The sequence below is a fragment of the Eretmochelys imbricata genome, chromosome 2 (assembly GCF_965152235.1).
Source record: "Eretmochelys imbricata isolate rEreImb1 chromosome 2, rEreImb1.hap1, whole genome shotgun sequence".
Taxonomy (NCBI): Eukaryota; Metazoa; Chordata; order Testudines; family Cheloniidae; genus Eretmochelys; species Eretmochelys imbricata.
This window is the reverse complement of record NC_135573.1, coordinates 41,701,229-41,727,193: the sequence shown is the minus strand read 5'-3', so window position 1 is coordinate 41,727,193 and position 25,965 is coordinate 41,701,229. Positions and strand designations below refer to the sequence as shown.

Genomic DNA, 25,965 nt, shown 5'->3' with positions numbered 1-25,965 from the left:
CAACATGTATTTGGAACAGAAGTATCTAGTACAGTGGTGGGCAATCTGTAGCCTGCTGGCCGCATGCGGCCCATCAAGGTAATCCACTCGTGGGCCGCGAGACAGTTTGTTTACATCCACGGTCCGCAGTTCCCATTGGCCGGGAACAGCGAATCACTGGGAGCTGCGGGTGGCCGCTCCTTCGGACTGTCAATGTAAACAAATGTCTCATGGCTGCAGGTTGCTCACCACTGATCTAGTACATGAATTATGTTAATCTATGGTACATTGACTAGTTTTAGATGTGTTCCAGTTTATTCAATAACCAGACTGAGCTCCAATGATCATTGGCTTGTAATGTGTTTAATTATTTAGGCCACAGGGTTTTGTAGCATATATCCTTGGAATATAAACGTAAGTGGGGGTAACAACTGATGGATGAGATCACAATCGGGATTTAATGAGCATTTTCTGTGGCTTCAGGGCTAGATTAAAGACCTGATAAAAGGAACATCCTTGCCAAGTGTCGTTGCCATTTAATAGTTCTGGAAATGTTGTTGCATATAAGTGACATGTCTATTGTGTAGCCTGGGATCAATGTAGGGTGCAAAGTGCACCTGTCACAAATAAGTGTCATGGATCCACAGGATCTGGGCTTGCCTCAGCTTTTAAACAGTCCCTTGGAACAGCTCTTTCAATGTGGCAGGCCTCCAAGGGGTCCCACTTCTCCTTCAGGGTAGGACCTGCAGCCTTACCGCTTCCTAGACTGGAGTCTCTGGATTCAGCCGGCTTTACTCTGTGAGCTCTACTCAGCAAGCCCAGTTGAGACAGACTCCTGGCAGAGACTTGCAGGCTCTTCAGGGACTAATGCATCCAAGCAAGTGTTTGGAGTGACACCCAACCAGTGCTTTCAAAACAGTAGGATTTATTAGTCAGCTGGAACACACAGCATTGGAAGTCCTTAGGTTAGCATTGAGAAAGAAAGGTTAAAGCATAGCCCATTCTGGTTAAGCCAGAGCAAACCACCAGCCAAGTTGTAAGGCAGTGGTTCTCAAACTTTTTTTTCCGCGGACCACTTGAAAATTGCTGAGGGTCTCGGCGGGCCACTTAATGATCTTTCCAAATGTTGTCTGTACTGTTAGCTAACTATTGTAAAGCGCTTTGGATAAAAGTGCTATATTAAAAAAACCCTTAATAATAATTAACATTTTTTTGTGCTCTCTTGCCCCTGCTGCAGCAGCCCCGAGCTGGGGCTGGGAAAGATTGGGCGGTCTCCCCCGCCACAGCAGCCACAGAGCTGAGGCTGGGAAGGAGGGCCATCTCTCCCCCTCAGCCGCAGCCCTGGAGCTGGGGAAAGTCGTCTCTTTCTCTGGCCGCTGCAGCCTTGCACGTCCCAAATCCTCCCCCCCCCTTTCTCACCCCCCAGCCCCTTCCCACCTACCTTCTATTCCCCCCCAAGTCTTGACAACCTTTTTATACACCTCTTCCCATTCCACCCACATACATCTGGGATCATAACTGATCAAGTCAAGTCACCTTACATGTGCGTCTTCTCCAGGGTCCAGGCACCTAATTAGTGGAGCCATGTCTGTGCAGCTCTACTAATTAGGTGAGTGGCCCTTCATTCTCTCGTGTGCGGCTGCCCAGGTGTGCACCTTAGAGGGAACCCAGACCACCTGAATGGAGCTTGCGGACCACTGGTGGTCCACAGACCACAGTTTTGAGAACCTCTGCTGTAGTGGATTCCATGTCAAGCTCTGTCTCTCTGTGATTTCTTTAGTCAGTCCCAGATGAGAGCTGCAAACTTCTGCCAGAGCCCAAGCAACTCTATCCTCTCCTGGTCATAGCTCAGTCCTTTATTCCCCAGGCCGGCCCATGCTGTGTTCACAACCCCCCCCGGCTGGTGCTTCCCACTGTTAAGTTCATTCGTTAGTCATTTGAGCTTGCATTGTGTCTCGGGTCTCTGTGTTGATCTGGGTCGGTTTCAACTAATTCTTTAACAACTCCGTTCATTCCACCCAGACAGTGAGGACAGATGAATGGACGGACACACAAGCGCGCACACATATGTCTCTTAGTCTGACCTGGGAGCAAACTTAGTCCTTCTCTCCCCCCCACTCCACTGGATAGCAATGCAAAGTATAGAGGGAAACTGAGGTGCACATGGGATTCATAAAAACTATTACAGAAAATGTCCACTTCACAAACAAGTTATTTATTCACGCAGCTACTTCGTTAATTAAGAAGATGAAGTTGGTGCAGTGCATGCACACAAGCTTTGAACTTTACTTAATACAGACAAATATAAGTGAAATAATAAAAAATGTAGAGAAGTATAAGAATAAGATAAGTACAATAAAATTGTTTCCTGGATTGTTCATTCTTACTGCGTGTACTTACCACTTTATGGAGACCACTAGAAACAAAGATGGAAGTAAAATTAAGAAGAGATCACCCCCAAGAGGAAGGTGCTGGGCCAGGCTTCCTACCTGGTGGTTCTGTGTCACCATCTCAGTGTCACAGCTGGTCTTGACAATGTTTTTATACACCTCTTCCCATTCCACCCACATACATCTGGGATCATAACTGATCAAGTCAAGTCAAGTCACAGCCCCGGATTCAGATCTGGTATTCCGGGAAGTGTTATGGTTGACATTTCTGACCGTTAACCCAAACCTTTGTCAGTCCCTTTTCCAATAGTACACCAAAGCAGGCAGTGAGTTCTTCTTGCAAAAGCCCCTAAAACGCTACCATCTGTTTGTTTGTGGTTTGCCTGTTAAGCACCAGATGCATTTTGAAACAAACACAACATACATATTGCTAAATCTTATTTCCTTAAGTCAAGTTCATCATTCTGTAACCTTTGGTCAAGCAACATGTCCATGCTATCTTATAGCAACTGCCAGTTTCTACCAGGCCTCAGTCTAGGCCCTTAACACTTAATGCTAAAGACCTGTAGCCAGGCCTATTTTTCATACATACATTTTGGTTCTTCTACTTGCTTCTATAGCGTCAATAATTTCCATTATTTCTGTAAGCATGCTTAGCAGATAGATTATATTTTACCCAAAATTGCAAACCCTCCTTGATCAGGTCAGGGTCAACAATTGTTTCAAATATTAGCCAAGGAAATAGTTACTACAAAGCCCAAACTTTTAAAGGACTAGTGAGATTTGGATAGTACAACTCCGCAATAAGAGGCCTTCGCTACATGAAACAAAACTGTGAGGTGATTGCTGCTTCTGCACTTGACATTCATTTTGGTCACATGAAGTATCTAAGGCATATCAGCCCCTGGAAAAATTATTTTAGCTTTAAGGATAAGTTCTATTTTCGCTAAGTCTAACCTTGATGTTAGTTGCTATACTTTTTTTGCTAGGTATTGAAATTTAAAAATAATGTTTTCTGTGTTTGAATTCTGAGCATGATGCATATAACTATATAAGTAGCTATGTGATCAGAGGAAACCATTTATGTTATGGTGGTCAAGTGAGTGACCCTATCCCGCTCTGCATTTCCTCTTCCTACAGATAGCCAGTCCACTTTTAGAAAATCTGATGCACTGTGTTCCCTTGACCTGAGATCCTAGGGCCCCAAGTTAACACTAGGGTAATGGCCTGCCAAAGTTTTATATTAGAGAAGAATTGTTTGAATGGGAAACAATAGCTGGATCAAGAATCTCTTTCCTCATCCAAAACAAGTTGCAGGCCCACACATCACAGAATTTGATGTAAACTAGTCGGGACTCCCTGAAACCTAAAGCTCTTCATATAGCGTGTAGTATTATTACGGGAAACCATTTTTTTCTTTGAGTGAGCTGGTCCAGAACCAGTACTTTCAAAAGCTTACTTGTTGTGAAGGTATTGGTGCTCATCCACAAACACTTGAATATCAAGGTGCTTATAATAGAGTCCTTGGTGAATTAGGTGGCCCAGTGATTAGTGTACTTAGTACCCCCTTCTGGTGTGTCCTGGTCTTCTATTCAGAAGTGTGGTGGATAGGCTGTGTGAGCCCCTCCTGTCATAAGGGCAGTGGTAGGGGAGCCCAGTTCCACCCACTCCACCTCTCTGGCCGCTGAAAGTGCCCTCTGAGTTACACTCCCAGGGTCACTTCCCATCGCTGCTTTTCTCTACTCGCTTTCAGTCCCAGATAACGTGAAGAAGAAAAACAAAAGGTAACCGAACTGTCAGCCACAGCCGCGCTCAGCAAATTGCCTTACTCCCTCAGGGAGGCTTCTCCAGTGCTCTTGTCAGGAGCCTTCAGGGCAGGTCTGTCCTCCTCCCCAGCCGCCCCACTTCTGAGCATGACTGCTCCTTTTTCAACCCAGTTGGCGTGTGCTCTGCAGGGCTGAAGGGGTGGGGCTACCTGGCCCCAGTTCTGTCCTTTAACCCTGTCTGGCCTGGGGTGGGGTTTGTATACCCTGCCACAATGCTGAGTATTTATAAGGTGCTTTAGATTGGCATTTCTAGCACTAGCAGAATAAAATATAATGAAGTTAAAATTGCTGCTTAATACTATTTTGCTTTTTTCCATCTTCTCTGCATTCAGATGGTATAAAGCGTTAGCTTCTAGCTGTACTAGTCCTCAAAATATTGGCAGCCAAAATATTATTCCAGGAGGTGGGGGAAGCCATATGGTAATTAGAAGATTTGGTTGGCAAAGCACTCAAATGTTTGAGTGTTTTATATAACATTGGATGGAGTCTGCAAAATTGGGCAGGAAATCTCATCAGAATAAGCTTTTGTGATTGACTTTCAATATTTCCTGCTTCCAGTGAGACTAGAAGCATTAGCAGAACAGCTTTTCTTGCAGAATTGAACTATTTTTGCTTCTGATTTCAGCCAGAACCAGGAAATGAAGTGGGGAATAAAAAATGAAAAATAAGTTACCCACGCTTTTTCTAACGTTAAAAGTTCTGGGCACAAGTTTGGGTTGTTTCTTATTTTATACAAACCAGTTCCCATCCTCTCTAGTGTTGTGTTTGTTTTTCTCACCTGATTGTTTTGAAAAGAAACCAATTTGTATGGCAACATTTGCCATGTAATAAAGTTACAGGTAAATCTTTAAGTATTCTCAATTTGATGCTGCTGGATTTTTGTACTTTCTGATTTTTTTTTTTTAATAATATTGTGTATATTTTCTGCTGCAGGATTTGTTGCTGCTTAGTCTTAGTCATAGTCATTGGCAGCACTTTCTCTTGAAATATGCTGCCACTTTTCTCTAAGATCGAAGAACGGTCTTTTATGCATGGTGGCTTCTGTCTATGGACAGCTGGATTATCACTCAAGCTGTCCCTAGCAGGAGCCAGAATAGGCAGGACAGGCTGATGTTTTTCAAGATGCTTTGGAGTTTGGATGAGCTGAACCTTCCATTGTTTCTCATTCTCCTTTTTGCTACTCGTTCTCCATTCTGCTACTCACACTGTCGAATGTTGTCAATCGTTACATTGTGCTGCATGGTTTTTGTATTTAATAGAGTGGTATGGCTGAAAAATCAAAAAGAAAGACATATGAAAACTGATCTGTTCCTCTTCGGCAATCATATCAGTAGCAGTATGTGTGTCTGTCTTGTGACAGAGACTTGTTCCTTTATATGAAAGGCAGCTTCAACTGATTCTTATTCCCCCCCACACACACCATCTAGGATAATGGCAGTCTGGTGACTTTCCCAGAGACATCTTGGAGCAAAGGAAGTTGTGGTTGTAGGACATACTGTTTCCTCCAGCTTATACACTTGGCTGGTGCAGCTTTAAGTAAATGCCATTTAATTAAAGTGGCTGCTGAGAATAGGTCTTCTACAAGCTGTATTTAAGCACAAATTAATTTGCAAATTCCACAGATAAAAGTTGCAATCCATGGTTCTTGTTTGAGTCCAGTACGACTCCTCTCCTCCTTCCTGGAATAAAAGTAAGATAGCACTCTTCTAGCCTAGATCCTCCAGAAGAATTGTCAGGTAGCTCTGGAGCCTCTGAACATTCATCAGAGGATATGTTTCCTCATGTAGAATTTACCTAAATAAGCCCACCTAGTAAAAAGAATCCTGAGAAGAGCTAGATTGGCTCACCTTCTCAAATTTTAGGTGCATTTTCATCCAGGAAAGAGCAGGCACAGAGGCCAAGGTTTTGATTCCTCCTACTCTAAAAGGATCTTTGTGCCATGTCAGGCTGGCCTTTGCACTTTGCTCTAGGAGGCGGATTCTGATATTTTAGCTCAAACTGAAGAACAGTTTGTAACAAAGTAGGTAACCGTGCCAAAAGGGTGCTTGGTAGAGTGGAAGGGGAATCAGTTGCCAAAAGTCTCCTTAAATTAAATAAATAAAACTCCAAAATGTATGCTGCACAGTTTTCCAAAAACAGGCCTGGAAAAATTTGTACTAGAATATTAAAAGATTTTTGGCTTCCAGCAGAACAGAAAAGCACAGCAGTGTGCCTGCTTTTTGCTTTCTGTCCCTCAGTAGTTCAAGAGGGATCAATCAAGTACTTTTGGACTCAAATGGCTAGATAATTATCGTTAGGCCTAAAATAAACGCCAAAAGAAAACTTTAGGGCGCAGACTGGAGCAACAGACTCTGGAATTAAACTACATGACTTAGGTTTGTATTACGCCTTTGTGCATAATGCTTTCCACTGATTCACAGTGAGGTGTAATTTCAGTTTGTAATTGGCAATCAACATTTTGCTTCCTTTCTGTCTTGGCATCTTCACAGAAGTGCTAGTAGTATTAGCAGTAAGCAACTTTTCTAAATGATCAGAAAAGCTCTTTTGCTAGCACAAACAGCTGTGTACAAAGTGGTGGAAATGTTTCACAATCTGGGGTTTATAGTCAACCTAAAAAAAGTTACTGGTACTTTGTTTCATCATCAAAGCCATTTTACCACCTGATCAGTTTTGGTGAGGAGACATTACATCTAGGATTGGAAAAGATAATGAAAGTTGATGGAAGACCTCAAGAAAACTGAGACAATGGGTATTCTGATGGAGCCAGTATTTAAGAAAGACATGGTTCTTAAGGAATCAGAGCCTCTTGTCTGAGCATAATTCTGTGGGCACAGTTCTTGTCTAACCACAAATATCATAATGCTCCATGAACAACACTGTCTTACTCAATATTTCTAGGTGCAATTCATCTTGCTGACTTTAACCTCTCTTTCTAACTGGAAACCTTTCTAACCTAGGGAGGTTGTGGAATCTCCATTACTGGAAGTTTTTAAGAACAGGTTAGACAGACACCTATCAGGAATGGTCTAGTTATTACGTAGTCGTGCCTTGAGTACAGGAGACTGGACTAGATGATCTATTGAGGTCCCTGCCAGTTCTACACTTCTACAATTCTGGGAATATATACAGCGTACCATCAGCTTTGAAAATAAGAATAAAAGTGAGGAAAACATTGCATTATATAAGTAACTACCTTTTTAATGGTTCGTTCTTACCTATTTTCCAGAGAGCAGAGTTGACCTCTGATAAAGACCTGTATCTCGACAACAGCTCTGTTGAAGAAGCATCAGGTGTCTATCCAATTGACGACGACGATTATTCTTCTGGGTCCGGCTCAGGTAAGACATGTCTCTTTACATTTTTTCATCTCATTGTAACGTTTTTTTCTTCTTCGGAAAGTACAAGAATGTCTGTCTAAACCTGAAAGCTATTCATCACCTTGAAATTATTGCTTTAGTTGGGAGTCCAGGGCACTTGGCTCTATACATGCATTGTGCTGAGCATCTCTCCAGATTTATCCCCTATATTTTAACTTCGTGTTCTTCTGCTTTTACTACTCAGTTTGTCCAATAGCTATATCATTTTACTGAATTTCCCTGTATCTTGTCTATAGTGTGCTGAGCTTTCTAGAGTTTAGAAAGTAGAGATTTGGGCAGGTGTTCTCTCCCCCATGGGCAGATTTGAATCCTAATTGGGTATCGTAATCTTTGATATTAAATGTTTGTAGCAGGATACTAGTTTAATCCAGTCTTATTTTTCTTGTGCACACACATACACATTTAGATAAATGTTGTTAATAAATCTATTTACATCTTTTTAATAGAAGTCTAGATATTGCCATACAAATCTGATAGCTTTTTCTGATGTAATTTCATCAATTTAGTGGATAGAAGAAATGCAATGAATATATTTATATTTGGATATCAATTAAGGTGTTCTACATAGTGACACTCACCCAGTTTCTTTACAAGTTGATTTAAGTGTCAACTATATAAATTACATCACATGAACTGGAGACTGGTTGAAAGGCCAGCAACGGAGTGGTTATCCAAGTGGGAAATGTGTCAGGTGGGGTACCATGGAGATCAGTTTTGGGGACCCATGTCATTCATATTCTTCAGCACAGTAAGGTCCACAAATCTGACAGTAGGTCTTCAGTCTGTTGGCTATTTTAGGGCCAGAACTCATACTTGTCAAGCACTGGCCAAGAATTGTGCCTCTCCTGCTGAAGAGCCTGCTGGTCTTGTTCTCTTTCCAAAGCTACAGTTGAGATAGACAGGCCTTCCTGATCTAGAGCTTCTAGGATCTTTAGAAAAGAAAGTATTGGGTTCACACTAAAACAAAACCTAAATGTTACATTGGTACATTTTATCTGTTAATTTAGTTGGACCTGAACTAAACTTTTTGCCATGCTTTTGCGGTTAAGCCGCTTAATGCCTGCTTTCCCTCTCTTCCTGAAGCACTGTGGTAGCATATGGCCGTGCTTGATCATGGCTGGCAAACAAACTAGCGGAAAACCTGGTCCTCTTGAACTCTTTCCAGAGAGTATGCATGGATAGAGCTCTACTGCTTGCATTGCTAGGGAGAAGCATCCCCTCACACAAACCTTGGCCCAGCCCAGTAGTATACGTGGTGGTGTGTGAGAGCAGCTTATATTGCCATTCGTGGTGCAGAGAAATAGTAAATACACTGATTCCATGTTAGGCAGTAAACTTTCCTGGAGAATATCCATTGCTAATTCAAGGTACAAATGAAATCAGATTTCCTTTTTTTACATGGATCTTCTTCCTTACCTTCCTGTTGTCCTGGTGAGTTGTAGGGGGAACTGTCAACTCTAGTTATATGCTTTCATACTTCTCGACAGCACCGTAGTTGAGCTTAGATACAGTAAGTGGCTGTTTACGCTTTGTATCTGATCCAGACTCAGCTAAAGGAAGAACTTTGCTTAATGCAGACTTGCTACTGCAGTAGCCAGTCGACCTTGAAATTTGTGCAGTTTCTTTCTTTGGTGTTCATGCTCACAGGTTGCTAGGACAGGCAACTTTTTAAGAAAGAGAATATTTTAGGAAGTCTAATTTGGTTCAGTGTTTGCTTCAACCTATGTGACTATTTTCATGACAGTATTTAAAACTGCCTCTTCTTTTCTTCCCCATTTTTGCAAGTAGAAATAATTGGGTGCATAAATAAAATGTAGATGTCTAAGTATTTGATTGCTCCTGCAAACATCTAAAATCTACTAGTGATAATTTCTCCTTATAAAGTTGCAGGTACAGACTGACAGGTCTGTTTTGAGGCCTTTTGGACAGATGTAATCAAATGTAGGCAAGGAAAGTTATATTGTATGAATTACATTTGCATTACAGAGAGACTGTGTGGCCAGAAGTGCTCTGTGTAAGCTCAAAGTGTGTCTCTTTCACCAACAGAAGATGGTCCAATAAAAGATACTATCTCACCCACCATGTCTCTCTAATATCCTGGGACCAACATGGCTTCAACAGTACTGCAAACCATTTTAATATAATATAAATATCATATAAAAATATAAATATTTTAATAAGTGCATGTGATTAAAGATAAGTAGTCCAAAAATTACAGAGAAGAAAGTAAGTACTAATACTAGAAAATATGACCCAAGGAAAGCTGCCCTGTGCTGGTTCATTATATGGGGAAAGTTTATTAGAGTCCACGTTTTACTGAAATTCTCAGTAAATCAAAAACCAGCCACTTAGCTGTGTGCACACACACACTATTATACCCGTAAGTAATAATGTGTGTGACTTAGTGAAGACCAGTCAAATGGCTATGCGCATTGCCTGGCATGTGGCTTGCTCCCTGATTCAGCAGAGGCTAGTACTTAGGCGGGTGCTGTTTCCTCTCTTCACCCTCAGAGTGCAACAGGGCAGAACTTCAGTGCATGGTTCCCATGCTCAGCTTCACAGATTGCAGCCTAGCAGATCAGTGCCGAAAGACCAGGGCATAGACATTCTGATTCCTCTGGGCATGCATATACACCTTCCCCCCACCCCTTGTCCTTACTAGACAGGTCTATGCAACCCACATCAGCGCTGGATGGGCAAGACCCTTTCCTGGACCAATGGGGCCAAGTCCAGAAAATACCTAGTGAGCTCCAGATCAGCTAGCTCCTGAATTGCTACTTCTAAACCTGTCCTACTATGGATTCTGGTAGGGCAGCATGTTTCTCTGAAAACCACAAGGACAGATTCCCTTCAACTGATCAACCCAAGAAGAGTGGACTTCAGGGACTGAAATGGGTACCACTGGAGGCCTGAAGGAGCACAATACTGGACTTCCAATATTGTCTTGGACACTGAATATAATTACCTCCGTTACTGACATCTCATTTGTCACCATGTGCTATAGCACCATCACATTTGGTGTTGATTACTTGGGCATTATGAACCTCTGCACCACTTATTTTAGCACGCTGTCTCTGTTCTGAGATCATACACAGTACCAGGGGATCTGCAGATTACAACAGAGTCGAAGTTGTTGTTGCTCTCCATGGTGCTGAAAAGTTCTTTGAGTGGTGGCCCTATGGATACTCCACTTTGGCTGCGCGTGCATGCCGGGCACCTTTAATCGGAGATTTTCAGTGTTCATCCCATGCATGCACTCTACACATCCTCCTGCACTGCACTAAGGTTACAGAGGGCTGTGCGGGTAAATTGCCCTCTGTTCCTTTTCAGCCACCTTGGCCTGAGGTGGAATATTCAGTATAACTGCTTTTGTCGGTCAAGCGTGCCTGGGCTAGTATGTTAGCATTAGAGATTAGATTAGTTTGGTGTTTTATAGTTAGAGTTAGTTTTTATAGAGCATTGTTTTTGAGGATTTTTTGTTTGTCCTTTCAATTCTCTGTCCCCACCCCCTTCGTGGGGAAGTATGCCAAGATCACCAGGATTCAAATGTTTCTTCCTCAGCTTCCTACATCCTCAGCTTAACATTCCCTTAGACCTTCTAAAGTAAAAACTTTAGAGATCTCTGAAAGGGGCTCTAAGAAAAGGAACTCTGGATCGCCTCATAAAGAACCCTCACCAAAAAGACTGAAGTCTCCTCATAAGTTGACTATCTCTGAGCCTTTGGGTTCTCAGCCCAGTACCATTGAGTCTCCAGGCTCCCCTGGGAGTGATGGCACAGCCAAGTCTCTGGGCTCCTCTAAAAGCCATGGTTCCAGCCACACTCCAGTAGCTAAAACATCTTTGATAATGTCAGGACATGATCAAGGCATTAGGGAGAGACAGTCTGCTCTCAGCAAACCAGTACTGACAGACACACTCCAGCCTCCAGTACCCAACATAGTGGGGCCCTTGGTACCTCAGAGAGCTAAGTGGCCACCTCAGCCTATTTTTGCCTCAAATTATACCATCTGCTTCCTCTTCCAGAGGCCTGCCTAAATAGATCTTCACCTTGATACCATTAGTTCATCTGGTATCACCGGAATGTAGGAACTTCGGGGACCTATCTGTGTCAGAGGAACTGGAGTCTCCCCTATTGAGGGGTACTAAGCCCTTTTTGGTACTGAGATCTGCACAATTACCACAATTGCACCTTTCTCTGCTACTGCCTGATTCACCACCACTTTCTGGTGAAGCTCTTCCTGTGGATGATGATGAGGAGCACGTCTCTCAAATATCTGACCAGGTTCTCCTGTTCACCTCTTTCTGACAGCTACAAAGAAAGAGAAGATGCTTGGGGGAGACATTATGAAGGCCTTCCTGGGTGTATGAGCAGCCATAGATGCCACCCCTTATTCCATGTGGTTCCCCTCAGTGACCATATTGTCAACAATTCTCTAGAGATTCTAGCCTCGCTTGCTGGAACTGCAGAGACTGACAGTCCCCTTCCCATCTCTTTCTCCTCAGTTACCTGAACAGTAGGAGGAAACATTTGAGGAGCCGGAGCTCAGGCTGCAGACCGATATCTCATCTGCCCCTCATGACACTGTCATGACTCTCCCACTCTCTCTGGCTAATGACTGTAAGCAGTTCAAGACTTGGTAAAATAGGTGGCAGATTCTTTACAGATACCCTTTGAAGAGGTCAAGGAGTCATAACACAAGCTGCTGGATATTATACAGGCAGCATTGTCTGCTCAAGTTACCCTGCCCATTTAATGAGGCACTTTTGGATACTGCCAAGACTGTCTGGCAAATTCCAGCAATGGTACCACGCACTTATCAGCGGGCTGATAAAAATACTGTATCCCATTCAAGGATTCTGAATTATTTTCCCACCCTTCTCCTAACTTATTGGTCATTGAAGTTGTCAATGAACATGGAAGGCAGCATCACACTTAGTCAATGCTGTATGACAAAGCCCAAAAATGTCTTGACCTTTTTGGACACAAGAGCTACTCCTTAGTGACCCTGCAGTTTAGGATTGCTAATTACTAGGCTCTAATGGGATAGTATAATCACACGAACGGCTCTTAAGTTTCAGTCATTTATTGAACACCTTCTAACTGAGCATCATGAGCATTTTCAGACCATTATAGCAGAAGGCTAGCTGCTCACTAGAATGTTCTTACAGGCTTCTATGGATGCTGCTGGTACTGCCAGTTGTCATGCGGCGGGCATCTTTGGTCCAGCTCTCTGTGTTCCCCAGGGAGATCCAAAAGTACAGTTGAGTACCTTCCCTTTGATAGCTTGAAACTCATTGTGGCCAAGTCTCTACATACTTTGAAGGACTCCAGGGCCACCTTGAAACCTCTTGGGATCTACAGAGCTGTAAACAAACTGAGATATAGTAGATCCCAAACAGCCCAGAAATCCCCGCCCCCACCCCCAATCCAGCTCCCTGTGTTTCAAAGATGTACAGCGCCCCTAAGGAAAAAAACTAGATTCCAGAGAAAGAGATCAACCCCTATATCTGGCCTAACCACACAGCCTTCATCATTGTCAAAACACCAGTTTTGACAGGCTGGTCGAGGGTCTGAATTGTCTTTACTTTTTGGGCTTCCAGGTGCAACAGTTCTCCACCTTCCTTCTTGAGCAAATTATTACTGAGTCTTGGAGATTATAAAATCAGGCTACTCCATTCTTTTTGCCTCCCTTCGTCCACCCCACCCATTTCCCTGTCTTTCTTCAGGGACCCCTCTTACAATCACTTGTTGACACAGAAAATCAAACCCTGTTTTAGAGCTAAACAACTTTATGAGAGCACAAAAGTTTAGGATGCTCACTCTTGCAGCTGTAGTCCCTTCATTGGAGCTAGGGGCTTGGTTTTCAGCCCTTGATCTGCAGGATGTGTATTTCCATATTGTAATTCACCCAGCTCTACCTTCATTTTGTGATAGGTCAGGATCAGTTCCAATACTGGGTTCTCCCATTTGGGCTTACCTCTGCTCTGAGAGTATTTTCTAAAGTTTGGGCAGTGGTCACCACCTCTTCGTGCAGTGGCGATAGTCTTTACATACCTCAACAGTTGGCTGATGAAGGAACAGTCTTATGACCAGGTTCTTTCAACTATACTGACAGCCGTGACCCTGTTCCTCAGGCTAGGTCTCAACCTCCAAAATTGAGAAGTCTGTGTTGCTTCCTGTGCAGAGAATAGAATCCATAGAGGCATCCCTAGATGCTATAACAGCCAGGGCCTACCTTCCCATGGACAGGTTCATGACACTATCAGATTCTGATCTGAGGATTCAAATGAGCCCACAGACCTTCATGAGAAAATGTCTCCAACATTTGGAGTACGTGACAGCTTGCAGCTTTGTAACAAGTCATGCAAGGTTATGCCTTAATTGTTTCCATGGGTGACCAAAAACAGTCTATCTACCAAACAAGTCTAGACAGACAAGTTTCATATGAAAGATTCCCTCAACTGGTGGAAGGATTCTTGCAACATCTGTGCAGGCATCCCCTTTATTCAGCCACTCCCATCCATTACCATAACAGATGTATCTTCATTGGGCTGAAGGTGGGGGGACACATATAGGGACTCTCACTGTTCAGAGCAGACTGTTGGCCCAGGTCTGCACATCAGCCTTATGAAGCTCAGGGCAGACAGGAATGCCTTCACTTTCTTGCTTTAATCAAGGGCAACTCTATCAAAATTATGACAGATGACATAGCTTCCATGTTTTACATAAATTGACAAGAGGCAGCAATATGCCCTTCTCTTAGTGCTGAAGCCATACAGCTATGGAATTGGTGCATAGTTAATCATATCCTCATTTTGGCAAGACATTTTCCAGGCATTCAGAACATGAGTGCTGACTCTCTCTGCAGGTGACTGTCCAAGGATTATGAGTGGGAGGTGGATTCTAGGACTTTCAGCCATATATTTGTGACCTTGAGGTTTCCAGAGGTGAACCTCTTCACCACCATCACCAACAAGAAGTTTTGTTCAAGGGGTGAAAGGGCCTTCACACGCGAGAAGATGCCTTCCTCTTAACTTGGATGAAAGGACTTTTGTATACATTTCTCCCAGTGCCCCTAACATTAAAGGTGGTGAACAAGATGAGAATGGACAGACCTCAGGCTTCCTGCTCCCATAGAGCCCTGGTTGCAGATTGGGGTCCAGAGGGCTAGCAGGCTTCCTGCTGGAGCAGCAGACCCTGAAATGCTAGCAGGTTTCCAGTGGATAATCTGCTTGTATTTTGGCAAAATTTTCATTGCATCTGTAATAGATTTGGCAACACATTTCACTACAACAACTCCAGCATTTTCCAACCAGTTCTAAAACCCACACCATGCCAAGTTCCCTTGAAGCAGCTCAAGAAGGAAACAAAGTTGACACCAAAAGATAAAGAGCTGAAAAGCCCTGGCAGCAAGAGTGGTCCATCCGCCAGTTTCAGATTAAGAATTGCTAGCTACCAAGCGCTCTTTGCAAAGTATGAGTATCTCAACTGGCAGAAAAGCTGAGTTTGCCGACAGGCTGCCTCTAGAGCCTGAGGAGTTCAAGTCCCTGATTTCTGAGGGGCAGTAGATAGCTAAAATGTGTCTGCAGGCCTCCTTAGATGCACTGTGGTTCATGGCAACCTTCATTGTCCTGAGGAGAACATCCTGGCATCAGGTATCCGATTGAAGACTTCCCCTTTGAGGGCTCTGAACTTTTTTTAACTGAAAGATGGTTGACTCTCTTCACTCACTGAAGGACTCCCAGGCTATTCTGCATTCACAAGGAGTATTTATAGCAGCTCCTAGAAGGAAGCACGGAAGACCTTCATGTTCCAGGCAGAGACCATCCCCCCAGTACTTTCTACCACTAGAGGTCCACCGAGCCTCCGAAGAGATGTCAATGCGTTCAAAGGAGAAGACTTCAGGCCTCTACATCAGTGATCTCTCATGCTGTGACCACTTCCAAGCACCCCTTTTGTCAGGCTGGTTGAGGGTTGTGCACTACCAGTCTACAGAACCTTCAATTCTCCTTCCCCCCCATTTGGGCACCACCTCTGTTTCTTTCAGGAAGTGTGGAATTTCATAATATCAGACTGCTGAGTTCTACAGTCTCTGTGGGAAACTCTTTAGTTTCATATCCTCCCCTCCTGCTTCCCTGTCTCTATTCAGGGGTCCCCCCTCACAAGAGACTTTGCTTCAAGAGGTGGAATCCCTTCTCACTTTAAGGGCAGTAGAAGAAGTTCCACTACAGTATGGGAGGGATTCCCATACAGTTTCTATTTTCCTAATCCCAAAGAAAAAGGGGGATGGTGCCCTATCCTGGACTTGTGGAGACTTTATGCCTTTTTTTGTTGCTTCAGGTTCAAAGTGGTAACCTTTGCCTCCATAATTCCATCGTTAACACACAGGACTGGTTTGCAACTCTCAACCTGCAAGATACTTACTTCCATGTCTCTGTCCATGCTGCTCACAGGAAGTCCCTGAGGTTACTGGTGGGACAAGCACATTATCACCACACAAGGTACTACCCTTTGGAGTATCAGCTACATCAGGAGTTTTCATCAAATGCCTAGTAATGGTGGTAGCTCATCTCCAAAAACAAGAGCTAATAGTGTACCAATACCTCCACAATTGGCTGATTTGAGTAAAGTCACCTTAGCAAGTGGAGGTTCGGGTCATCAAATTCTCAGACTCCTCAAGTTAAGGCTGAAGATCTACACAGAGAAATCTTTTTACTCCTGTAACGCTGGGCCAGTGAAGGTTAAACAGTCAGCAAGCTGGCTGACCTGTAAAGAAACCCTTAAGAACATATCAAAATGATATTGCAGTGGTTTATCAGGGCCATTTCTTGTAGATAGTCATCAAAGCCATGTTGAGTAGACTAGAATCTTTAACATGTTTGCCTGTATTGTTCGAGAATCGAAGAGTAAGTGCTAAATATGTCTTTTTACCTGCATCCTATTAGAAATCTAATAATGTGATCTAATTAGCCTATAGATGCTAAATCCTGTTCCTGTCTCGTAATGCTTCATTACTGTATTCTATTGACTTGGAGATCAAAAGGGGATATTATTATTTATATGGAACTTGTGGTGTCAGAATATTATTGTCCTAATCTCTCCTGGAAGCTTGTAATTCCCCATAGTAAACTACTTGTGAACTGTCTTAATAGTTTGAATGGCTATTGTTAACTGTATTGTTTGAGAAAGAACCCATTGAATAGAGATCAGACTGTCAGTTCACTTTCATCAAAGCCCACATGGTAGAGTTACCTGTGAGCACCCAGCTTGCTTCAACTATAAAGGAAGCTTTGGGCATGATCCTTTTCATCTCAGGTCATCTTAAACTTTAACAGGGAAGGTCTAAACCCTAAAAACTGAGGCCTCCAGGTGAACCCTGGATCACCCTGGAATTCTCATGGAAGAACTTTAACTGTATACCTGGACTGCCTATTAGATTCTAACCTTCAGAATTGATTCCAGAAAGACTCTTACAAATCAGCAACCTCACCATCTCTGCTATGAATCTGACCTAAGGACTTTTGTATTTGTATGTATATTGATCTCTTAACCATATATAACTCGCTTTTCTTTTATTAATAAATCTTAGGTTTAGTTAATAAGGATTGGCAGAAAGTATGTATTTGGGTGAGCTCTGAAATATTCATTGACCTGGTGCGCAATGTATCTGGTCCTTTGGGATTGGTAGAAATTTAAGTATGGCAAATAAGGTTTTTACTAACCCGTCACTGTATTATACTTGGATGTTTAGATAGGTGCCAAAGGCTGGATTGCCTAAAGGGGACTGTAATTGGCTTCTGGTTAACCAGTGTGGTATTACAGAAGCTGCTTTGTTATTGGCTTGGTAAATCTAATTATAGAATAAATCACCAGTCTTGGATATCGTCTGTCCTATTTCTTGCAGTCTGCCCTGAGTTGGCATCTTCAGCGTGGCTCATCCAGGCACCATGGTCACAACCCTACACATAGATTAGAGTTTATAGGGGCAGTGACAGACTCCACGACAGCCAGAGCTTACCTGTCACAAGACAGATTTAAACGCATGACCGCTCTCATCTGCCAGCTGCCAAATCAACTATGCACGTTGGTGAGAATTTGCTCAAGTCTCTTTGAATGTGTGGCTTCCTGTACGTTCATCATGCAGCATGCCAGACTACATCTACGTTGTATGTAAAACTTGCTGAAGTTGGTGAACTATCAAGCGGACATCATCTCGTATGCCGTATCTATGCAAATTCCTCCCAAAGCCCTTTCCTCACTGAACTGGAAAGGGGGAGTACTATTCCCTTAATTCTCCCCACCAAGACTCTGGTGATTGATACATCCCTCCTAGAATGGGAAGCACATCCGGACCACTGTTGGATTCCTTAGGGCATCAACCTTATTCCATCCCTGTCAGGTCACAGAGAATAACTTCATTCTGTTCCTTTAGTGCACTACCCAGATGAAACCCAGGCAGACAGTGTTGTCATACTTCCTATCCATTAGAGTAGGCCGCCTGATGGCTGCTATTTCCAATCAGATGGGGGGAGGGGTAGTTGAATTTGGGAGCTTTCTCTAATGAGGCCCAGTATTGTACTGTTAATTCAGACAAGTAGTCCTCACAGGTATCCTAACATTAATTCCATAAGTAAAATCAGGAAATAGTCCTCCAGTTAAGCATGAAAGTTCACTCCTTAGGAGCACTGACAGTCTCAAATCAAAAGAATCATGTTTCCTGTATTGAGATCTGCTAGACAGCAACTAGGTAACCAAATTATGCATATTGACCATCCAATCTTAGTCAACGTCCCTTTCTCTTGGCAGAAGTCTTCTCCAGGCCAAAGTACTAGGGAGAGAAGAAGATGATATTTTTATATAATCTACCTTGTTTTGGGTGTCCATATTTAAAGGATGATCCTGCTTCCCACCCTGGAGGCACTCGGCTACGAAAATACTATCATAACAGATCTGCGGACCTTAGCACAAAGAAGATTATGAAAATACATCAATGCTTACCTGAAAAATTCCTTTCTTTTTCAGTAATAAGGTCCAAAAATCCAGCCTACGCTGGAGACAAATGGATCATCCGGAATAGAGATGAAAATTGATATTCGAGGTTTTGGGTTTGTTGTCAGGTAGAATTTAGTAGGAATGTATTTCTCAAAGTGTATTTATCACATTCTGTAATTTAAGTAAGTAGAATTGGAATTAATTTAGCTACGGAAGTTTTCTTAACTGGAGGGACATTCCGGGGGTGGGACAATCCCCTGCTGCCCATGTATTACAGGCCTGATTCTGCCCTTAAGCTGCAAGAGGGCTGAAGTACTTATTGTAGTGTATCTATGGACCGTATTATTTTAAGCAGGGAAATTTTTAGGTAAGCGTGGATACCTTTTCTTACTGGATGCTTTTCCCCTCTTCTTTTTCTTTACAGGATATTGTTTTCAAATATTTGACCAGTCCTTCATGAAGCCCCATATTGACAACATATTTCATGCAGTCTTTTTCAGAGGAATTGTCTATGCCTTAATTAAGGTGTTGTTTTAGAATTCCCTTAACGTTCTTTCAGAGTGGTGGATTTTAATATACTACATTGCAAGTTAGAATTTATTTTTTTTTTAATTCCTTCACTTTTGCTTTTCTTGAATCCAATACCCTTGTACTTAATTACTGTGTGGTATGAACCCGTTCCTTACAATGCTGAAACCAGATAGTTCTTGGTCATGGGATCCAAACTTCCGTCTGACTTTCAGGTTGTCAGTCAGTTCATCTATCTGCCAAGAAGTCATTCTGGGATGACCTTTCTTCTCATTCAGACCTTTACATCTTATATTCTATATCTGTATTCTGAAAGCTCTCTTCTTTTCTTTTAAAAAAAATATTCAGAGGGTTTTAAACTCTAAAAGCCTGGTAACTGACATAGAGAATGGCAGAAACATTTTGGTAACTACAGTGGATTGTAGCCGTTTATCTCAAATGTTTTGTGGCAAAGCAAAGTTTTTATGAATAATCGTGGGCAGAACATCATTTATTTTTATTGATCGGAACTCTACTACAGTCAAAATGTAATGCATACGGATGATTTTCGTGCAGAGATTTCCTGAACATCATTGTTTTGTTTTAGGAGCGGAAGAAGATGAAGGTAACACCGTGATAGCAACGTCTAGAACACTTCCAAAGATACCATCAACTAGTGATGCGCCTAAAGCTGAGACGACTACACTGAAAACACAGACCAAGATTCCTGCACAAACCAAGGTTTGTGGGCAATTTCTTTTTACTGCAGCAGAGTAATACTTTTTACATGGTTTTAATCAAACATAATTCTGTATGCCTTAAAAGGTTATTTGAAAACATACTTGGTGAATGGTTATGCCTATAATAATCATAAAAACCTTACCTAATATTACTACACTCTGTTAAATTAAATGTAGAGCTGGCCATAGAGCTTCTAATTCCCAGTATAAAGCCAGTGTACCAACTCTGGATTTCACTTCCAAGAAGAGTATCAAAACCAGGACAGCACATCTTCTCATGAACACATAGGTATATGTGAACATGAAATATAGTCTTAACCTTATTACGTCTCCGAAAGGGTTGCTAAATAAGCCATGTATTAAGCTGCCTCCCCTCACTCGCCCATAAAAAGGATAATCTTGTTCGTTTTTGTGGTACCTTTTGTGCTTTTCTCCAGGTTTCTCTTGAGGAAAATGCCATCCTTAAAATTCTAACATGGTATTTTGCAGTGCTTACTATGTCATTCACCAGTTCCACTGGCACACAGGTAGAAAACAATGTAGATGACAATGGGTAAAACAATAGTTGACAGTATTCACATCACAGAACCACTATTATAAGCGAGACACATGCTGAAAGAAGTACCAGAGATGCCAGGATTGAATGCTTGTGACAAGAACTGCTCCTTCGTGCTTAGAGATGGTCTTTTAGATCCGAGACTTGTTGGCCTAGTACTATGGGGAAGTTTGTGCTGTTGCTGCCCATCCTATACATCTTCTGTGGCTGGAGAGTCTCAATATTTTCCAAACTGGCTCGTGATTTGGGTGCCTAACTTGACATGTTGAAGAGGATCTGATTTACAGAGGGCACGTGCTCTGCATATCAGACCCTTTTCAAGGTATGTCTAGACACTTTTGAGCATCTTTCCCTTTGGTTGTGAGGGCTGTCAGCCTGTCAGTTTACAGAAGGACACTATCTATTATTCTTTGTATAGAGGGAGGAAAAAAGTAAAATAAAATATAAAGAAGGTCATGCAAAAATAAGATTATTAAAACCATTGTTAATAGGTATGCTTGGGCATGCTGAATCCAGTGCTTATTAAACCATGGGGCAGAAGCTTTGAGTATGAATGTTTCTTTCAAAAAAGAAGAGCTAATCACATATACAGCTGTTAGGAAAACGATAAAATAACCAGTTCAATTAGTTTCTGTACGTTGAAAAGATTTTGCTAATGTTTTAATAGCTTATTTCTGTGCTTGGGTGTTTTGTGTATGGACAATAAAATTTAAAAAATATTGAAAGCAATGTGGAAAATACTCTTGGAAAGAGATAATTGCACTTACTATTAAAGTATTTACATGGAGACTGCGTGATACAGAGAAAAGCAGGGAAGGGAAAGATAGCTCTGTGAAGGGGCTCAAAGAAGAGGACCAAAAGCTTGATCTTCCTTTATTGGTGTATAAGTGTGGAATAGAGAAGACTGATCTTTATATGCTGCTGTTTCAGGTTATAGATCCATTCCAAAGACAAACTAGCTGACAGACTTCTAAATCTGAGGGAAAGATTAAAATTTGCTCCCTTATCACTCAGTGAAAAAGGGGTGTCTCACAGTACCACTAATTATCAGGAGTTGAGGCTTGGTATTATTTGAATGCTCTGAAAACAAGGTCCTCTTGAATGATCTAGTCTGTCTTTCTGTATCCTTGCAGAATATTACTCATAGCTTTCTGCAGAATCACATTAGCTCAGTGGTCCATGACTAGGCCTCTTAGGTGCTATGGTAATACAAGTAATAAATATATAATAATCTTGTTTGTTGAGTCAGTCTCCAGTAATGGTGACTCCATGGTCTTCTTAATGAAGTTTCATTGACCTCACTATGATAGTGATTACTAATTATTCTGTCCTCTTGCCTCATTTTAGACCTTTCCTGCTTTTGTAAAAATGTGCTTTGACTACTACTTCCTTCTTGCTAGCCTATGTAATACGTGAGGGATTATCATAAAGACTCAGTCTTTTCTCTAGACTGTACAGACTCTGTTCTCTCTTCATAAATCATGTTTTCTACATCTTTCATCACTAGTTGCCTCTTTTAAATTCTAACTTCAAGGTGGAACCTCAAACTGCCTGTAGTATGTCAGATGTAACCTCACAGGTGTTCTACAAAGACGACTAATAATTCTTTGGTCTTGCATGTAATATCTTTGATACATTTTATTACAATATTATCACTATTATAATGCTGGGGGGGCTAGTATTTACACACCCATGATTACTTTGTTTATCAGCATATAATCCATTTTGTTTGCTAACTTTCAGTCTCTTGTTTCATACATGTGGATAATATTCTCTCTCCCCATGTAAAGCACATTCATCTATCTTTATTAAATCACACTGTATTGATTTCTGCCAAATTCTGTACTGTCTGTAAATCCTGCTGTATTTTTACTCTACCTTCCCTGCGGTTAGCTGTCCCTCCTAACTGGCTTTTCAGTGAAACTGCATTTTTGTTGCTGATCGGTTTCATCAGGATAACCTGTCCAGGAGAATGATGTCTGAGAATCAAAGCAATATAGATGCTGAATGCTGATGTCACCGTGATGTGACCACTGAACAGATGTAGCGTTTTCATTGACTTTAGTTTTTTATGTTTAGTAATTCTGTGGGCATTTAGGACTTTTCATCTTGTGACTTAACTCAATGCACTTTTACAGATGTGGAAAATATAATTGCACAGATCTTATAGGTATAGGTTTCATGTTTCAACAAAATGATGACTGTATCAGTTTTATATAAATTTACTACTGCTTCTCTACTTTGTTTTTTTGTGTTGGAATGTGCATGTTTAGATACGATTTTCTGACTATGTAGGCTAAAGAAGTACCATTTAAAGTGCAGAAATGTACATTTTTGAAATGTGATCATTGCTTTTTTAAATGTACTATAGTCACCTGAAGAAATTGATGACAAAGAGAAAATTCACAAGACTAACTCTAACGCTAACAAAAATAAGAACGACCCAGGTGATGACACTGACGTATTTACTGAGAAGCACTCAGAAAACCTCTTTCAGAGAACAGAAGTACTTGCAGGTAAGGAGCAGCTAGTTAGGGCCTCTTTTATCACAAGGTAATATGAAAAAAATGTAGAAAATACAAAGATGCTACCTGCAGAATAATATAAACATCAAAATTCATATTGTGCCCAAGGTATTACCCTCCACATTGCTGTGGGGTCCCTGAGGATTATATGTTTCTGCAGAGCAGCCAGTATTCCTTTGTGAAGAATTAGATGGGCTTCACCCAGAGTTATTTAATCTATAGCCTACCCTTTTGCTGATTATTTGCAAGGTATTCCATCCCCCAGAAGTTCAGTGCTTCCTCCTGGGGATTCTTAGCTTTCACAACCCAGGAAGGGAGAATTGCAATTTGAACTTGGGTTTCCATGATAACTTGTAGGGCAAAGATCTGTGCCCAACCTGCCTGACCTTCAGTCCCTCCTCCTGGCAGGCTCTATCCTTCTTGAGTGCTGTTTGGGGGGCAGGGGAGATGATGTCCTGGAGGAAGCTCCAACCTCTCTTTCCACTGAGAAGCAGGGATGTCTGTGTATGGAGGGTTATCTCCATGTGTGGACCAGGGAGAGACAAGCTGGCCCCTCATTTTGTGTAGCTTATAGCAGAGCAGCACCAGATAGTGTCACACTAGTATAGCTGTACTGTTTTTCTTATAATCGGCACTGATTTCCAGGAATTTATAACTGTGAAATCCTACTAACGGTTGAAATTTGGCATCCAAACTGTTCTGGAAGTGCATTTATTTTTGTGGCATATACCAAAAAGGGGATGGTGTTTGAGCCATGGACATGAGCTCAAGCCACAAAATTCTGGATCTGAATTTCCCTGAAGCTGAAGGGGTTTGGATAAAAGAAAACTAGCATTGACATAGCATATCCAGTGGAAATATTCATTTTGATAAGTGTAGTTTGAATTGTTAGTTTGTGCACGGTGGCAAATACATGACAAATGAAATGTCCTCATTTTTGGGCTACATGAAAGGGATACAATGTTTATCATCAAGAAATGTATTTTAGGCTTAGGTCATGGTGTAACAGACTGAAGGAGACGTGGCATGAATCAATTTCTTCCTTGGTAAAACAGAGTAGTAATCAAGAATAAATTATATGTAATTTCAGTGTTAGAAAAGTTACTTCCCTTTGTTAAAAGTAAGTTCAGAAGCAGCTAAGATTTTATAGTTACATTTGATCATGTTGTTGCTATGCTCTGGGAGCATTATTAACTTTTTATTAACTAAAAATATTACTACTTTGAGCTGTACTTTTTAATTCCTTTAGAACTATGGGCCGTATTGTGTCTTTGACTTTTAAACAAAACTACTGAAATGTTTTTCTGTTTAAAAATCTATTTACAATGATTTCTAAAAAAGCCAATCAAGATTGTGACTTAATTGGAGCCAGTTTTTTAAATTTTAAAAGGATACAAAATATTTACTAGTTGTTTGCTATATTGGAAAACAAATTTGGAGCTACGGGTCTTATTTTGGCATATTGTGAATGTTTATTCATTTTATTGCAGCTGTTATTGCTGGTGGAGTTATTGGCTTTCTCTTCGCAATTTTCCTTATCTTGCTGTTGGTATATCGCATGAGGAAGAAGGATGAAGGCAGCTACGACCTTGGTGAACGTAAACCATCCAGTGCTGCCTATCAAAAGGCACCTACTAAGGAGTTTTATGCATAAAATTCCTACTTAGTGTCTCTATTTATGAGATCACTGAACTCTTTTAAATAAAGCTTTTGCATAGAATAATGAAGATCTTTTTTTCTTTAAAGAGCCATTATGGCACCTTTATGATAAAATCCCATTGTATTTAAAACTTTTCATGTATTCCTTTAAAAAAAATGTAAAATGAAAACTTAACATTTGCCGTGTTCTGTGAATAACAGTGGTAAAGCATTATTTTATAAAACCATTGATGTTCACTGAATCATTTTTAAAACTTTATGCATAAATATAAAATAATGAAAATGATTGTTTTATCCTATGGCTCAATGAAAGTTGTTTAATTTTTGTCAGCATGACTCAGATTGATCTTACAAGTTAGTTTTTATTTCATTAATTTATCTGTTTCCAAAAAATGCCTTTTTGTAGTTGTCATGGTGCAATTTGTCTTCGGATAATTCAGATAACAGTAACTTTTAGTGTATATGTAATTTTTCAGCTATGTAAACTTTAATCTTCACTTTGTATAAATTTGTGTCCGAATATCAATTTTACACTTTGCATTGTTTCTCAATGTAACTGTAGCTTCAGTGAAATTGTAACAGCAAATTAATGTGTAAAATTGGATTATTACTACAAACTGTATAGTCATATCCTTACTAAACAAATCTTTAAGGAAGATTTGAAGTAAGCTACTGACAAGCCTAAGCAAACCCAAAGACTCTAACAGTATTCTGAGAAGTTGCTGCAGATATCTATGGCCACTGTATTTGTTAATTTCTTGCAATCTGAAGTTATAAGTAGGGGTTTAAAAATCAATTTTTGTTCTTAAAAATACATTTAAGTTGTAAACGTCTTTTAAAGCCTTTGAAGTGCCTATGATTCTATGTAACTCGTCGCAGACTGGTGTTAATGAATATATAACAGTAAAAGAAAATGTTGGTATTTTATAAGCACAGCCAGTTCTAATGGTAACTTTTGTAGTCTTACATGGATAGACATAAACTGTAATTTGGGAACATAAACACTACTGAATAAATCATGTGGCCTAATACTGAAATGTCATAGTTATATACTTTTGTACTTTTTTCATCTTATTCCTACTTGGTTATGTTTAATATCACAAATTATGCCTATTAAATCTTGGAGGATGTTATCTGGAAACCAAGACCAGAAAAAAGGTATTGATGAAACTCATGCTTTGAACAGAGATTCAGAAGTGGCAGGGAAAACGCTCAATGTTTCTTCGTGTACATGCTTGGAACTTGCCTGTTTAATTATGAGGATTTCAATCTTTGCATTATATTCAATGGCAGCATTGGCACAGACATAGACTTTCTGCAAATGTTAATTTCAGGTTGTAAAACTCAAAGGAGTACGTAGAGTTTCATTTATTATGGATATTATTCTTTATTCGTTCTTTTATTCCACCTTTG

The 25,965-nt window shown here is 41.0% G+C and overlaps 1 protein-coding gene across 1 annotated transcript in view; it reads left to right on the top strand.

Annotated features, from left to right (window-relative positions):
* SDC2 (syndecan 2) overlaps positions 1-24,547 on the top strand; it is a 97,931-nt gene extending 73,384 nt beyond the window's left edge. The window contains 4 exon segments of the mRNA XM_077808925.1: positions 7,422-7,533; positions 19,680-19,813; positions 22,740-22,884; positions 24,384-24,547. Of these exon segments, the coding sequence (XP_077665051.1) occupies positions 7,422-7,533; positions 19,680-19,813; positions 22,740-22,884; positions 24,384-24,547 (555 nt within the window).
* The last annotated feature ends 1,418 nt before the right edge of the window (positions 24,548-25,965 follow it).